Below are 15,437 nucleotides of genomic sequence, written 5' to 3' on the forward strand. Positions count from 1 at the left end.
ATATATATATATAAGTGTTCTCTATCAAGATAAAGAACTTTTGTACATTCACAATTCTATCAATAATTCAAGCAAAATAAAGTGAATCACACCCATTTTGCGGACAACACAAACAAAAATAACAATTTTTATTTCACATCCATTTATTAAATTTCATTTATAACTATAAGTGTATTTTCATATTTCGATATAGCATTCTCACGTTACTCCACATATTCTTTATCGTAAAAATAATCCTTTTAAAGATTTTCAGTATTTAAACAACATCGTGAGCTCAAAACTGTTTCACTGTGAGGTGTCTAATTAGATTTTTGAATTCATTTTATTTACTTAAAAGGCAAAAATAAAATCTAAAAGCATTTATGAATTTAAAAAATGCTCTTACTATTTTCCTTTTTCTGTCCACTTCTAAATGTTTCCTTTCTTCCCAGCGATCCGTAAAGGTAATATGGAAAGAAAATCAAGGCGCCTCATTTTGAATTTCTCTTAAGTGGGCTCCATCCCTACCATTTTATTCAAAAAGTAGCCGTTAAAAAGTCTACATTTTCCAAAATCCGACACAAATCAAATTCTAGGTTAATTCAAGTGGAGCTGAAACAAGCAAAGCCAAAGACTGAAACAATCCTTCGATTTCAATTCTCAACTTTGCTTACTCCAGATTTTTCTTCTTCTTTTGATTAGCAGCCTGGTAAGATTTTTTTTTTTTTTTTTTTTTTTTGCATCTATGATTGTGCTCAGATAGTAATTTTTGGTTCAGAATAATACATACACTTATTAATTAAATTGACTCCAGCTATTTTTTGAATTAGATAACTGATTTGTGTTGTTTGATTTGATTTAGCAGCAGATTTGGGGGGATTACAGATATCATGTCGTTGACACCGGATTTAAGTAGGAAAGTAGGGGTGGGAATGGCACCGTCTCCGTCACCGTTTTTTACACCTAGACCGGAACGGCGGAGGGCAACGGAACCGAGGGGGATTGACTACAATTCCAATCGGCTGGACAAGGATAAAGAGGTCAATGTTCAAGTTCTGGTTAGATGCAGGTGCGCCTTTCCTCTAGATTTTCTGAGTGCTTCTACTCACTCTTTTTAGTATGTGTTTGTGTTTTTGTGTGTGTGTGTGTTGTGTTTGTTTGTCTGTATTTGTGTGTACATCATTTCTAAAAAGTTTTTATGAACTGATACTGTGTTAATTTATGTTGTTTAGTGTAAGATTCCATACCTATGTGCCTAAATGTAATTTGTGTAGTTTATTTTGGCTTTTATGAACTTCTGCTAACAAATTTGATGCTTCTGTTTTTCTTTGCTTTACGATCCTCGGGTTGCTACAAAAAGTGTAGGCTTTGATTCACAGTATCAGTTAGTATATGATTACTATATCCTCCAGTACCTGAAATTTAACCAAGATGAACATTTCCTCGTTGCCTAAACTTTGTTAAAAAAAAGCAGCTTGGTGCATTAAGCTCTTGTTATGTGCGAGGCCTGGGAAAGGGCCAGACCACATTGCGCCTTATGTACGAAGCTTTACCTTGCATTTCTACAGGAGGTTGTTTCCACGGCGTCAACTTTTGCCTTTACTGTGTCTAAACAGATCAAGAAAAAATATTTCAGGACATGATTTATATGCTGTAAACCTGCCTTTTTTTTATTATCGTTATGTGCTTATAAAATTGAATGTGGAAAAACACACCTCAATATGGACATCAATGGCTTAGGATTGGATGCATTATTGCTGATTGATGTTCTTACACATTGGCTTCAAGAAAAACAAATGCTACAAATTTCATTTGACAAATCTTAGTGTTGTTGTTGTTGTTGTTGTTGTTTCAGGCCATTGAATGATGATGAGCAAAGGATAAATGTTCCAAAGGCCATAACATGTAATGAAAGTAAAAGAGAAGTTTCTGTTTTACAAAATGTAGCTAACAAGCAAGTAGACAAAGTATTCACTTTTGACAAGGTATAATTCTTTGTTTTATAGTAGCATTTTGTTCATTAAATGGATGGATGGCATGTTAAGAATGTTAGCATTAGGAGCTGTCTTAAAGATATGCTATTTACCAGGTTTTTGGCCCAAAAGCACAACAGAGATCGATATATGATCAAGCCATTTCGCCCATTGTTAAGGAAGTTCTTGACGGATTTAATTGCACTGTATTTGCATATGGGCAAACTGGTACAGGTAAAACATACACAATGGAAGGAGGAATGAGGAATAAGGTATTAACTGGTTCACACTATACACCATATCATCTTTCACATTGATCTACTCTTGTCCATAAGACTTGTTCTTTCCTTATGTTATAGGCTGGTGAATTACCAGCTGAAGCAGGTATTATTCCAAGGGCAGTTCGCCAAATTTTCGATACGCTTGAAGGTCAAAATGCAGATTATAGCATGAAAGTGACTTTTTGGGAACTATACAACGAAGAAATCACTGACTTGCTAGCTTCAGAAGAGCCCTCAAAGTCTTCAGAAGAGAGACAAAAGAAGCCTGTATCTCTTATGGAGGATGGAAAAGGTTGTGTTGTAGTGAGGGGTCTTGAGGAAGAAGCTGTGTACAGTGCAAACGACATTTATAACCTCCTGGAGCGAGGAGCAGCCAGGAGGCGCACAGCAGACACTCTATTGAACAAACGCAGCAGGTAGGACCTGTTAGCTTTAATCGATTTAAAAAGTAAATGTTAAGCGACAAGTTAATGATACTCTTCTTCTGCAGCCGTTCTCACTCTGTTTTTAGCATAACTATTCATGTCAAAGAAATGACTGTTGGAGATGAGGAGCTCATTAAGTGTGGCAAGCTCAATCTTGTTGATTTAGCAGGATCAGAAAATATTTCTCGATCAGGTGCACGAGAGGTATGATATTAGCATCACAGATTTGTGCTTTAAAGCAAAATTGGAAAGCTTTTACGTTTCTCTTATACTCGGTTATTCAAATAAATGTTAACTATGACAAATTAGCACTGGAAAAAAACAAAAAAGAACATGATAACAACTATGCTTCAATCCCAAAAAGCTGCGGTCGGTTATATGCATCTTCTGGAATGGTGGAAACAAGTCTTGTATGGATTAACCCTAATAAAGCGAATCCAACTTACAACAACTATATCTGTTTGAATTCAGGCTCGTGCAAGAGAAGCGGGGGAAATCAATAAGAGTTTGCTTACTCTTGGTCGTGTTATAACAGCTTTGGTTGAACACTCTATTCACATACCTTACAGGTTTGTGTCAAAAAAGCACTTCTCTGGAGTTCTTCCTATGCTTCTCCTTTTAAACTCTTCTTATTATTACACAGGGATAGTAAGTTAACAAGACTCCTCCGAGATTCATTAGGAGGAAAGACAAAAACTTGTATTATTGCAACAATATCTCCCTCTGCACATTGTCTTGAAGAAACTTTAAGCACACTGGATTATGCACACCGTGCTAAAAACATCAAAAACAAACCAGAGGTTGACACTGTGATTCTCTTGCTTATATTATTCTTTAGGTGTTGTCTGTAGTTTGAGCTGGATAAAGTTAATGGATTTCAGGCTAACCAGAGAATGTCCAAGGCAGTGCTGCTCAAGGATCTGTACTTAGAATTTGAAAGGATGAAACAAGGTATATTAACACCTTTTTTTTGTGGTGTGTGATCTCTTTGTTTCCATGCTAGGATACTTCTTTACCAATTACGTCATTTGCTTTCATGATCTTACCAGATATCCGAGCAGCAAGAGAAAAGAATGGAGTTTACATTCCTCATGAAAGATTTTTGCAGGATGAAGCAGAAAAAAAGGTATATGTTCTTAGATTTGGCTAGCAACTTCTAATAATTTGCAGAGATGGTTCGTCTATGAATGAAATTATCTAACAACTGTATGACTTCCCTCTTGAGTAGATCTTAAAAGATTTCTTTCGAGTTGGTGAAGTTTAACCTGATTATTCCAAAAACGCAATTTGGCCTTTAACCCAGTGACTACAATCTAGCTTTAAACCACTTTAAATAGTCAATAAGTTCTGACCCCAATATATTGGTTATATGTTATTTAGAACAACATTGTGCATGATGAGACATTCACCGTGTAGGACTTTCCTGGCACTTTGTGTTTTAATTAATTTTGAAATGTCGTTGTCGTATCTTATAGGCAAAGAATGAGAAAATGGAGCAGTTGGAGATTGATCTAAACATTAGTGAAAAGGTAATTTTGGCATTGTTTCCCTTTCTTTACTTTATTGTTAATGTTTATTAAGATCCTAAATCATTAAATGTATGCACTTACTGGATATTTCCCCCTTGACTTGTGACAGCAAATTAATAAATTCCGTGAGCTCTATCTTAGGGAGCAGGAAGAAAAACTGAACCTGAAAGCTGAACTCAAAGAGTGCCAGGTAATGTTAACAAAGTTGTTTATAAATCATGCATAGTGCTTCTTCTTCTGTAAATAATTCACATCTTCCAACTATTGCCTAGGCAAATCTAGAAAATAGTAAAAAGGCATTACATGAGCTTCAAGAGAATCACAGGATTGCTATTTCAACACTGAAGGAAAAAGAGTTCATTATTTCAAAACAAATACATTCAGGTATTTGAATCTCTCCCAAGTAAATTTTTCTCTGTATGAGCTTAACTCTTCCATGATTATGTGATTCTGTAACTTGCAAACAGAAAATTGTCTGATCGATTGTGCGAAGGACTTGCGGAAAAATTTGCAGAATGCATCAGAGGATATAACTTCACTTTTTTCAAGAATAGGTAACTCTTGAATTTTGTTTGCTTTATTGGTTCATCTTGCTGGCATTATATTTTGCATCTGTATTCTCCTGATGATAAGCTGTCGACTCTTCAGGAATAAAATTTTCAGCAGCCTTTTGGTTCTATATATTAGCATGAATTACACTCTTATGTCTAAGGCAGTGCTAAAGAAGTAAAATGATCTCTCTATTCTTTGACTAGGACTCCAAGCTGCAACCTTTTTCTCATGTTTTGAAGCAAACTGAACATGCCATTTCTTTAATATATATAAGCAAGGTATACACTCGTAAAGGTTCCAATTTACGCAGATCACAAAGACAAGCTGGAAGCAGATAATCAAAATCTGCTGCATACATTTGGTTCACGGCTTGATAAAAGTTTAAATGACCTGCACAAAATCATTCACGGGTTGAATTCCCAGCAACAGCATCAATTAAGAGGCATGGAGGAGCATGTCAGCTCATTTCTTGCCAGCAAATGTTATGTAAGATATTAAATTCTGAGCTTTCTACTGACCTTTAGTATGCTAAGTTTATTGGTTGAGGAACTCAATACCATTTTAATAACCACCACTAGGTTACTAAGGTCATGGAATCAAAGATCAACAAAATGACTCAGACATACACTTCTGGCATGGCATGCTTGAAGGAGCTTGTTGATGTATTGCAGTTGGAAGCTTCTACTGATCTGGACCAGATCAATTCTAAAATATCATCTCAAGCTACCACAGTTGAAAAAGTAAGAAGTCTCTGTGTTTCTGATGTGCAGTGCTGATTAGGTTATATTAAATTAAGCGGGGATCTTTTCAATACAGTTTCTTAGAGCTGCATCTTTGGAGGCCAAAGATTTCGTTTGTGATATCAAGAATTCTCTGGACGAACAAAGAGAAATACTAGATTTCTCTGCTAAACAACAAGAAGAGGTCAGTCAATTTTTGCCCTTATATATTTTCACAAGAATCATTTTTACAGCCTATGCAGGTATTTATTAGTGCTAGCTTTATCTTCTACTCTCTATACAGATTTTTTATGTATTCTAGCTACTGAAACATAGAACTGAACAAACCTTGGATGCCACAGGCACTTCGTCGAAGTCTTGTTTCAGCACAACTAATTTCTCAGGCGACTGTAAACTCTATACAGATTTTTTATGTATTCTAGCTACTGAAACATAGAACTGAACAAACCTTGGATGCCACAGGCACTTCGTCGAAGTCTTGTTTCAGCACAATTAATTTCTCAGGCGACTGTAAACTTCTTTGATGATCTCCATCAACGCGCTTCTGAAGTGATGAAACTTCTTGATAAAAGCAACATCAATAAAGTTGACCAACTACAAAAATTTGAGAAGACATTCAAGGTTAAGAAGCAGAGAGTGACCCAACTATCTTTAATCAATCTATATCTAAGTGCCTATCAGGAAGCTAAAATCTCTCTTTTTCTCTTCATGGCAGGAAGAGGCACTTAGAGAAGAAAATTTGGCTCTTGACAAAATTGCTGCAATATTGGCAACTCTGACAACTAAGAAAGCAGCTATGGTGAGTCTGTTGATACTACATCTCTTATCATGCATGACATTCAATAAGAGATTTATTCATCGCAAAATATTTAATGTCAGGTGTCAGAAGCGTCAAGAAACTTCCAGGATTCTAGTGCAACAGAAAATAAGCAGCTGTTGCAAGAAATATCAGGTGTCCAGCAGGTTTCAACTAGTGCAAAGCAAAAATTGAATGGATACATTAATGAGGTGAAGCAAAATTTCTTGGAAGACACATTCACGTACACAGCAAGCAGAATGACTTTGGAAAATCGCCTGCAAGAGTGGTAAGATATCCGTTTTTTTTATGGCATTGAAGGAACACAAGGTGGCGTAGGATTTGCGATAAGGATATTTAGAAGATAGATAGGTGTCGACATCCTGGTGATGCTATAATACTGCTATATATGAACAAAACAACAGAAACACACTTGAAATTTGCAAAATAACTGTTCCAAAAGCATGAATATCTTACCGAAGCATTTGAATGCATATACAAATTCCCTACTATGAAAGAAAAGAAGAGACTATTAGCTGGGTTTGGTTGGAAAGACTCGGTGCTCTCAGAAGAAGTTTTTGGATCTTTCATTCATTATTTTTCTTCTTCTTGTTTAGCACAAACAAGGTGGATAACTTGAATGAACAGTTGGGAGAAACTCAATCAGGAGTCCATCAAATCCTTACAAACAATCTTGAAGAGTTAGAACACATTTCACGGTAAGTTCTCACTTGCAACCATTTTCAGGTTTCTGTTATTTGTTAATTTCAATTCTAATTCTTTTTATCTCCCCATTGACAGGGAATGCTCTATCAGAATTGGTGGTGCATATGATGAATTTCTCTCCACTTCCTCATCTGTGGACGAGAAAGTTGAAGCCCATTGTCACGATTTGCTGACTTCTTTTAATGGTATCTGAAATCTTCTGGATACAGATTATGACCCTCTCCCCCTCAAACTGAGATGCTTTTATTAAACAAAGTTGCCATGTGTTTGCAGATTCTTTGACGTTGGACATGGAACACAAGAATAGAATTGAGTCAATAAGTAGCATCTGTCTGAATCAGCTGAACTCTATGCAACAGAACCATGGTGAATGTATATCAGATATCCAATGTACAAAAGAACAATGCCTCCAAAAAGACTACATGGTATATACTGGCTTACTATGTTTCATTTGCTTATATTTTCACAGGATACTTTCTAAGCTTCCTTTGATCCACGGCCGCAACGAACTGTCAAGGATCTAAGCTAAATTTTAGTTATATGATATAAAGTAATCTTGCTGTTGTAGCATTCTAATTTATTGAACAATAATCTTATAAACAGGTTGACATGTACACTGATCAGACACCGATGAAGCGACCGATACAAATTCCCAGCCTAGCATCCATTGAAGATATGAGAACAGTGATATCTAAAGTTAGTCTGGAAAATGAACCAAAGTGGAGTGGTGCTGAGGGAAAGAATCAGCGGCAATTGCAACAATGTACAGGAGCATCTCCAAATAGAACTCCATTTGCAGATGTCAATTGATTTGGCAGTAGATTAGAGAATTGCCACCTCGAGGAATTAATTACTTGCACTCATCTACTGATGAGTATAGCCAAAGTCGGATTTTGTAAGTTGTGTGATGCTGTTGTTGCATCATCCTTTTCCTCTTTTCTTTCAAGAATATTTATCAACTTTTAGGTTCTGCTCTATTATACCCCTGCACCCGTATGCAAAATATTGAATCATATGAGCCATGCTTTTTTTTTTTAATAAATTAGATAAAGGAAGGGATAGGGAAATTGAAAAAGGATAGTAATGAGAACTGAACTAACTATTGCGTCGAAGACTGCCTTTTTCTAAAAGCTCCACAGGGCCGTCCAACAAATAATTCGCCCTTGCCGTTTTAAAATCATGGAAGAAAAGAGAGAAGCTCTATGAAGCAAGAGAAAGATTCAGGAAAAAATATGGAAAAAGAAATATATTTACCCTTCTTCAAGTTTACTGTATCAGATATCAATTTTCGACCCCTTTCTTCCATCTTCGTTACCTATTCTCTCTATTTTTCCTTTTTTATTCTGTTTTCGTTTTTGTCCAGTCCACAAACGCTCGAGCACCAAAAAATGATAAAGAGTAAAATGGCTACAAACACCACCCAAAAAAAAGGTAGAACAAAAAGGAGTACACAGCTCCTCCATATCTCTTATAAGCCAGAAATAATAAGCAAGACTTAGATTATACTTTTAGACATAGTAGGAGCTTCGAGAAAGTAAATAGATTGTGAAGAAACATTAACGTCATGGAAAAGATTAATTCCTCCTCCCTCATCATCCTATCTTCGTTACTGCCAATTTCTTATGAACCACAGCAAGCTGATTTTTGGGCAGTTTGAGCACCTCCTGCTCCCTGGTCGGCTTGATTAATGCTGATGGTCTGAGGCTGCAACGTCCAGGAAAGCATGAATAAATACACTCAACAAGTGTGGACCAAGATGTTAAAAAGTGCATCTTGGCGGAAACTGAAGGCCAGATATTGATTAGCAGTCTCTTTACTTGCCACTTATTTAAGAATCTTTTGAGTTAAGAACATTCCATTTTCCTATTTCTACTTTCCTTGTCAATGTGATCAAACAAAGGCATGCATTCTCTCATTTTGCTTTCATTTCCATAAAAATATTTCAGTCCAAGCACGCACTAGTTCTACTATAGTCAGCCAAAACAAGAATTTGAAGATTCACTAAGACGGAGAAAAATGGAAAGGAAATAATGGAAGAGTTTTCAATTTTCAGTCAAAGATTTTGCCCTTTGTTGAATCACAAAAAGACATCCATAGTCAGCATTCCAGAAGACGAATTACAATACATTTTCTTCCTAATCAATAAACCAAAAAGGGAAGGGGGTTGAATCTGAAGTTTGGAACTCATACCTCAGCTCTATTGTCAGATTCAGCAAGTCTTTGCTTTATATCCCGAGCTATTGAAAAGAAAACCTCCTCAACATTCATATTTGTCTTGGCACTCTGCATGAAATATAGCTAGGATCTGAGTATGAGTGCTGCCGGAAAATAATTCCAATGCTGAAAACCAGTTCCACTTACTGTCTCAAAGAATTTAATGCCATATTCATCAGCTAGCGCTTGACCCTTGGATGTAGGAACAGCCTACAGAAGGATCATATCAAGTGAGAGAACAAAAGAAAAGGAAGGCAATATACACACATATCAACAAATAAATAGTGAATGGATGGATAGAGGAGATAGACAGAATACCCGTTTGCTTTCATCCATATCTGCCTTGTTTCCCACGAGTATTTTATTGACATTGTCAGAAGCGTGTTGTTCAATGTTTCGTATCCAATTCCTGATGTCTAAATGAACCAACGAAAATGTTAATCAAATTTATCTTAAGGAAGTTCACCTAACAAGAAGAAGAGGGAGGAGGAGAGACAGACTGCAAATCATACAAGGCAAACAAATATATTTTCAGAGAATGGAAGCTTGGCAAGAGGTTGGAGGTATTCCTAGCCCAAGATCAAAGTGTATGGCTAAACCCTCACCATTAACCCAACCCTGGGTTTTCAAGACAATAAATTCATCTACAAAAAAAGGGAACAAATCCAACTCCAAATTAAAAATCCTACTCCAAACACTTTATTTTTAAAATTAGTGGAACTTACTGTTAAACGATGACTCGTCAGTCACATCATATACCAGCAAGATACCCATGGCTCCACGGTAGTAAGCTGCATGAGAAGTAAAGTACTATAAGCAGGTTTATTTGAGAAGCAAATTGACAGGTCACCAAAAGGAAAGGCAATTATCAAGGAACAGACAGCATAGCTGCCCTGCAAACATTGCTAACTCGTATGTATCTATTAAGAGCATAAGTAGCTCCATAACCTTCCCAGAGTTACGGGAGATTAACCCTACTTAAACGTGATATTAAAAAACAGAAAGTTTCTCATCAGTTCAACATTTATTCCAGTATGCCCTTCTACAAATCTCAATGAGACTGACATTCATTGCAGTTTACTACATCACAATTCTTACTAATGTTGCAATTTAATCTGGTTTGCTGCTCCCAATTATTGACAGGCTAACACTCATCTTATGTTCCTAGATTCTTAATATTCGAACAAAGGAAATTGCCAAAGTACCATAAGCAAGCTATCTTGTGGGGTTTGAGCAAGTGCATAGTCGAAGTTGTGTTACCATCCATGGAGCAAATACTCCCAAGTTCAAACTGCTTGATTTCAAAGCCAGCTTGTAAATCTAGGTTTGTGATATTACCGAGATGATGTGATAGGACGAACACCTGATATGATGTTTATTCCAGTGCTACCTAATACGCAACAATTACACCAAAGGAACTGTTGAGACCCTGCTATTATTCATCATGGGAAAATTTCACATAGCTTCAGTTTATGGGTGTGAAGATTGTGCGAGCCAGAAGGTGCAGTCCATCCTTATTGTAGATACTGATTATAATGAGTTCCTGGCAACCAAGAGGAACCACATCCTGTTGTCCATGCTATCATCCTTGCTCATGGGGCTAAAAGTGTGGCTAAGGGAGTTGATTCATCTTGACTTTATTTTAAGCGCAACCAGTTGACTGATACGTTCATCAAGGCACTCTGACGTCCAAGGACAAGACATTGCCTAAAGCAGATCATCTAACGGGGCAAATAGGGTAGGAGCTTTAGCATATTGTATACATTATTTAGTGTGGATAAAACATGAATATGACTAGGACTAGGAGACCTCTGTAATCAAGAGATTTATAATTAGATAACTACTTAATTAGTGGAAGACAACTTATTAGCTGCAACATAAATTAGGCAACTGCTTAATTAGCAATACCATCTAATAGGTGAAATACAATATAATTACACAAGGTATACAGGTGTGCAATCATGCATTATCAACCCTTTGGTGTTCTCTCTAGCTTATATTCTACATGATGGATAAAACCGAAGTCTTAGAAAAATAAAACATTCTTTTATGGAATTTCCACATATTTATCAGACAATAATTCATAAATAAAAGTTAGGAATGGTCTCTTCTTGATGTAAACTTCAGTTGAGTTCAGGACAAGTGATAGTTCTCTTTTACATAGCATTAACATTAGTCATTCAAAGGTATATGTTTCTCTCAATTAACTGCAGAAACCTATATTACAGAAGAGAAAGCTGAGTATTCATGAAGAATGCATGCTCAAGTTAAAGGCAGCATATAGAGGACTGGCATGGTCTATGTTTCAGGCAAATCATTAACTACAATAACCTACATGTATACCTGTTGTAATTGTTCGGAACCGCTCCTGGCCAGCAGTATCCCAAATTTGCAGTTTGATTCGTTTGCCATCAAGTTCTATGGTCCTTATCTTGAAATCAATACTGTGAAAGAAAGTTTTTGCATTGGAATCAATTGGCAGAAAAAGAAAAAGAAAGAGAAAACATTTAAATACCAATACTCATATATACTTAGTAGAGGCCATTAATACTCTTAATCTTGCTGAATACCATGTTACTAAATATTTTCATGGTTTACATTTAAGTTTAAGAGGTTCTCTGCTGCTATTCAATGAGAAATCCTATCTCATTGTGAAGTTTCACTTCTAATCAATTACATCTCTATATGTTTCTTTATGTTTGAAACACAAGCAGTTTAAGAAAAATACCAAGATATGAAATTAAAAACCATAGAATGTCAAGAAAGAAATGAGAGGATGACTACCCAATAGTGGTGATAAAACTGGTGGTGAAGGAGCCATCTGAGAAACGTAAAAGGAGGCAACTCTTACCCACACCTGAAAATTCAAATATAAGTTGTACTTGATTAAATTCAGAAAAACCAAATAAGTAATAATCACAAAGTGTTCATCATCTCAAAAAAAACAGTTGATCGACCAAGATTGAGAATAGCAGTTGATCTATTCCCAGTTTCTACTCAGCAGTCAATCTTCAAATGGAAAATTGTAGAAATGCTGACACAGAAAAAATTGAATAGAAGACAATGTGCTAACAGAGTTTGAAGATTGACCTCGGTGGCAATGTGGTTCCTTAACTTGTTCCAAATGAGTACAATTATGCTTTTTCTTAAGGAGATTTTTTAACATTCTCGTCGACTGAGTCATTTGCTCAAAGAAACAACAAAAGAACTGTAGGGGGGAGGGGACTACAGAGGAAGCTCATCTTGACATGCTCACAATTTGTCGACCTTTATCCTCAACCAAGAACTTTGAAAATTCTCCAATGCAAATGATGGATCAAGGAAAGAAAAAAAGATACTATGATTATCTTAAATCTATCAATTTGTGGTAGTCTTTATCTTTTAGTTTGGGATCGAGTCCTAATTGTTCTAAGAGTTTTGACTTGTCAAGGGTTCCGCATTCTACAACATAAGTGCCTTTTTCTATTTTGTTAAATACTTGACTTAAGGAATATGACTTTAAGAATTGATTGTTCTTTATTTCTTCCATTTCTCTCAATTTTCTCCCCTTTCTCTCTTCTTCCGTCCAATGCTCCATCAATTTGGTATCAAAATTCAAGTTCAGATTCATCACGAACCAGTGCACTTTTAACTCCAGTATGTATTAAAACACTCATCACCCTACTCTCAACAGCATAAGCCAGTCCTCAACATTCTTTTTTGATAAGGAGAATTTTATTTACAAAAAGTCAAGAATAAGCAAGTGGTGAAACAGTACAAGAGGTGTGTTAACTCCTATCCAAGATACAAGGAGTCTATAAAGTCCAACAGTGCATCAAAATGATTTAAATCTTCCATACAACACCCAAAAAGAAAAAAAAAGTCGTAAGCAAATGAAATTTATATAATGTAGTGCGGTAGCCTTTCCTTCAATACATCTAGCATTCCTTTCTTTCCAAATTTGCCATATGATGCACAGCGGTACAGTATTCCACATATCCTACTGATAAGAAAATAGTACTCCTATGTCACAAATTCTTCAGTTGTTTTGGTACTCTTAGAAACTCATTATCTCCTTCATGCTTCCTGGCATCACCCAACTGATTCCCATTAGCCTTAGAAAAATGTTTCAGATTTTCCAGGAATATGGGCAGTGCATAAAAAGGTGTCTGAAACAAGCTTTTGTCTGAGACAAGCTTTGCACAACTGAATCTTCCTCTGCCATTAAACACAAATAGCATCTCCAGCAGGGAGTATATCATCTCCTCTGAAGTTTGCTTCTGTCTGAGACAAGCTTTGCACACTGCTAGCCAAGTATGACACATCACTTCTAGGGGAGCTTTGTTGTTCCGCAAACCTTTCCATGGCCAGTGTCATTTCCTGCCACTTCTTACCCAAAAGGCTGGATCTGGATTTAACAGAAAAGGAACCATCTTTCTCTACCTTCAGATTAAACAACTGCTGATGGTCCACGTTTAGGTGCATTCTTCTAGAATTGGAAGTTTCTCCTAAAATGCAGTTTCCATCTATTTATAATATCTAATCAAGAATATTCTCTATTTATTATCTAAAACTCGTCCATCATATTGTCTGCAAAATTTCTAGGTCGCACCTCAATCAATCAGAGTAACCAATGGTAGTATGATGCAAACCACTTGAGGCTTGGAAGGATTCCAATGAGTGTTGCAGGCTTCTTATCTTTTCCACTACAAAACCACAATAGGATGTTGGCAGCCCAGTGAGTCATAAAAGCACATTTTACGCGTTCCAATTACCCAAATAAAAACTCCATTCGTGCAAAGTGTAAGCAATGCTAAAAGTTTGGTAACTTCTCCTCTGACTAGGATAAAAGAGATTGGTTTTGTGTAGATATATGCCTGCCACATTGGAATTCACAACCGAATGTGAATCTCACCTTTCTTAGAGAATAAAGGGAAGGCGAAGAACCTGGAGAACTTCCATAATTCACCGACAAGGTTTTCATCACTCAACTCTTGAGGAAAAGGTTGTTGTTTTATGAAGTGGAGCATTAACACATGAAGGATCAAGAAGTAGTCATTTGGTAAGTTCACACCTTCTGTGCCTCTTATACAAACAACACATGCATAGCATAATATGCTGTACGTACAATGTATGAGCAGTTATGTGCTATACAGTAATGGAATATCACGGTATTTGTCGCTCCATAGCTCCTGTAAATTCTAGGATAATACACAGAGTTGTTAAGTTGTCCTAGCTGCTCTGACTTAGTATTTAGACCATGATGCAGCAAGTAAATGACTGTAAATGCTCATTGATAATAGAATCAAGTGAACTAACGAAACAACAAGCTACACAACTACTTAACTCCATTTCAATTGCAAGACCACCTGAATATTTGAATTAATCAACGAAACAAATACAAAATAATGGAATGTAAAGAAGGATATACTAAAAAAAGAATTAGAAAGGAAAATAAACATAGAAAACAAAACGTTACCGCTGTCGCCGATCAATAGAAGTTTGATGAGGTAATCGTAGTCGGCACGAGCTCTAGCAGGTGGAGCAGCCATTTGATTTCCTCACGAATCCAGGAAGGCAGGAACTGATGAAGAGGAATTAAAAACCCTAGATAAATCAAAGTTTGAACATTTGAACAAAAATAAATTTATATGAATAATTAATTTGATTCATGCGTATGTACAGAGATAGATATATGCATATACATACAAATACGTACCGGATCGGAGAAAAAGTGAAAAGAGAGGTTGGGAATACGTGGGAGATCTAATAAAGGGAGACAGTTAAAATGGGGGAAATAAAATATAAAATTTAGCACCCGTCGGCCACTGGAATTTCGTTTTCCTTATTGACTTTTAAGGACTGATTTTATTTGGCACCAAATTAAAAAAAGAAAGAAAGTTATTAAATATTGTATGAAATAAGTTATGAATTATGATATTTTGTGATTATAAAAATATATTCCTAAAATAAAATAAAAAATAAGGCACATTTTTTTTGTGCATCAACTAAAAAAAACAATATCACATAAAAAATAGAAAAAAAGTACTTAGCAAAAAATCATAATTTAAATCACAATAGAATCTTCTTGTTTGAATGGTTACACATCGTTTCATAATGTATCGTATTATATTATATTTGTACTGTATCATTTGATAAATACAATGTTTGGATACATCGTATCGTTTGTTGTTGTTTCATTATATCACGTACAAGCAATATGAAAAATAAACTGGCAATATT

The 15,437-nt window shown here is 35.9% G+C and overlaps 2 protein-coding genes across 3 annotated transcripts; one reads left to right on the plus strand and one right to left on the minus strand.

Moving 5' to 3' along the window:
- The first annotated feature begins 442 nt into the window (after positions 1–442).
- LOC104244213 (kinesin-like protein KIN-5B) lies at positions 443–7,811 on the plus strand. The gene is made up of 24 exons (XM_009799586.2): positions 443–688; positions 842–1,048; positions 1,835–1,964; positions 2,069–2,224; positions 2,312–2,649; positions 2,724–2,862; positions 3,130–3,227; positions 3,302–3,458; positions 3,540–3,609; positions 3,708–3,784; positions 4,134–4,187; positions 4,297–4,377; positions 4,460–4,571; positions 4,655–4,741; positions 5,050–5,225; positions 5,318–5,479; positions 5,556–5,663; positions 5,942–6,100; positions 6,195–6,278; positions 6,359–6,564; positions 6,893–6,994; positions 7,077–7,186; positions 7,275–7,426; positions 7,605–7,811. The coding sequence occupies exons 2-24, from the start codon at positions 870–872 to the stop codon at positions 7,809–7,811; spliced, it is 3,144 nt and encodes a 1,047-aa protein (XP_009797888.1). The 5' UTR covers positions 443–688; positions 842–869.
- Positions 7,812–8,433: 622 nt separating this feature from the next.
- On the minus strand, positions 8,434–15,021 carry LOC104244212 (ras-related protein RABE1a-like). 2 transcript variants are annotated; one of them, XM_009799585.2, is made up of 9 exons: positions 14,914–15,021; positions 14,674–14,778; positions 12,000–12,072; positions 11,559–11,659; positions 9,941–10,006; positions 9,534–9,631; positions 9,363–9,425; positions 9,192–9,284; positions 8,434–8,705 (listed from the first exon to the last, which is right to left on the minus strand). In XM_009799585.2, exons 2-9 carry the CDS (start codon positions 14,744–14,746, stop codon positions 8,622–8,624), a joined length of 651 nt encoding a protein of 216 aa, XP_009797887.1. In that variant the 5' UTR covers positions 14,747–14,778; positions 14,914–15,021; the 3' UTR covers positions 8,434–8,621. The 2 variants fall into 2 exon arrangements, with proteins under 2 accessions (XP_009797887.1, XP_009797886.1); XM_009799584.2 differs by having other exon boundaries at positions 14,674–14,801.
- Between the last annotated feature and the right edge of the window lie 416 nt (positions 15,022–15,437).

The sequence above is a fragment of the Nicotiana sylvestris genome, chromosome 12 (assembly GCF_000393655.2).
Source record: "Nicotiana sylvestris chromosome 12, ASM39365v2, whole genome shotgun sequence".
Taxonomy (NCBI): domain Eukaryota; kingdom Viridiplantae; phylum Streptophyta; class Magnoliopsida; order Solanales; family Solanaceae; genus Nicotiana; species Nicotiana sylvestris.

What these genes read in the sequence shown, in the direction of transcription:
- LOC104244213 (XM_009799586.2), top strand. Translation starts at nt 870, where the DNA reads ATGTCGTTGACACCGGATTTAAGTAGGAAAGTAGGGGTGGGAATGGCA. An exon ending in CAACTAAGAAAGCAGCTATG is followed by an intron (nt 6,279 to 6,358) that starts GTGAGTCTGTTG and finishes ATTTAATGTCAG; the next exon opens with GTGTCAGAAGCGTCAAGAAA. An exon ending in GAGTTAGAACACATTTCACG is followed by an intron (nt 6,995 to 7,076) that starts GTAAGTTCTCAC and finishes CCCCATTGACAG; the next exon opens with GGAATGCTCTATCAGAATTG.
- LOC104244212 (XM_009799585.2), bottom strand. Translation starts at nt 14,746, where the DNA reads ATGGCTGCTCCACCTGCTAGAGCTCGTGCCGACTACGATTACCTCATC. An exon ending in TCTATTGATCGGCGACAGCG is followed by an intron (nt 12,073 to 14,673) that starts GTAACGTTTTGT and finishes TTGAATTTTCAG; the next exon opens with GTGTGGGTAAGAGTTGCCTC. An exon ending in GTTCCGAACAATTACAACAG is followed by an intron (nt 10,007 to 11,558) that starts GTATACATGTAG and finishes CTTCTCATGCAG; the next exon opens with CTTACTACCGTGGAGCCATG.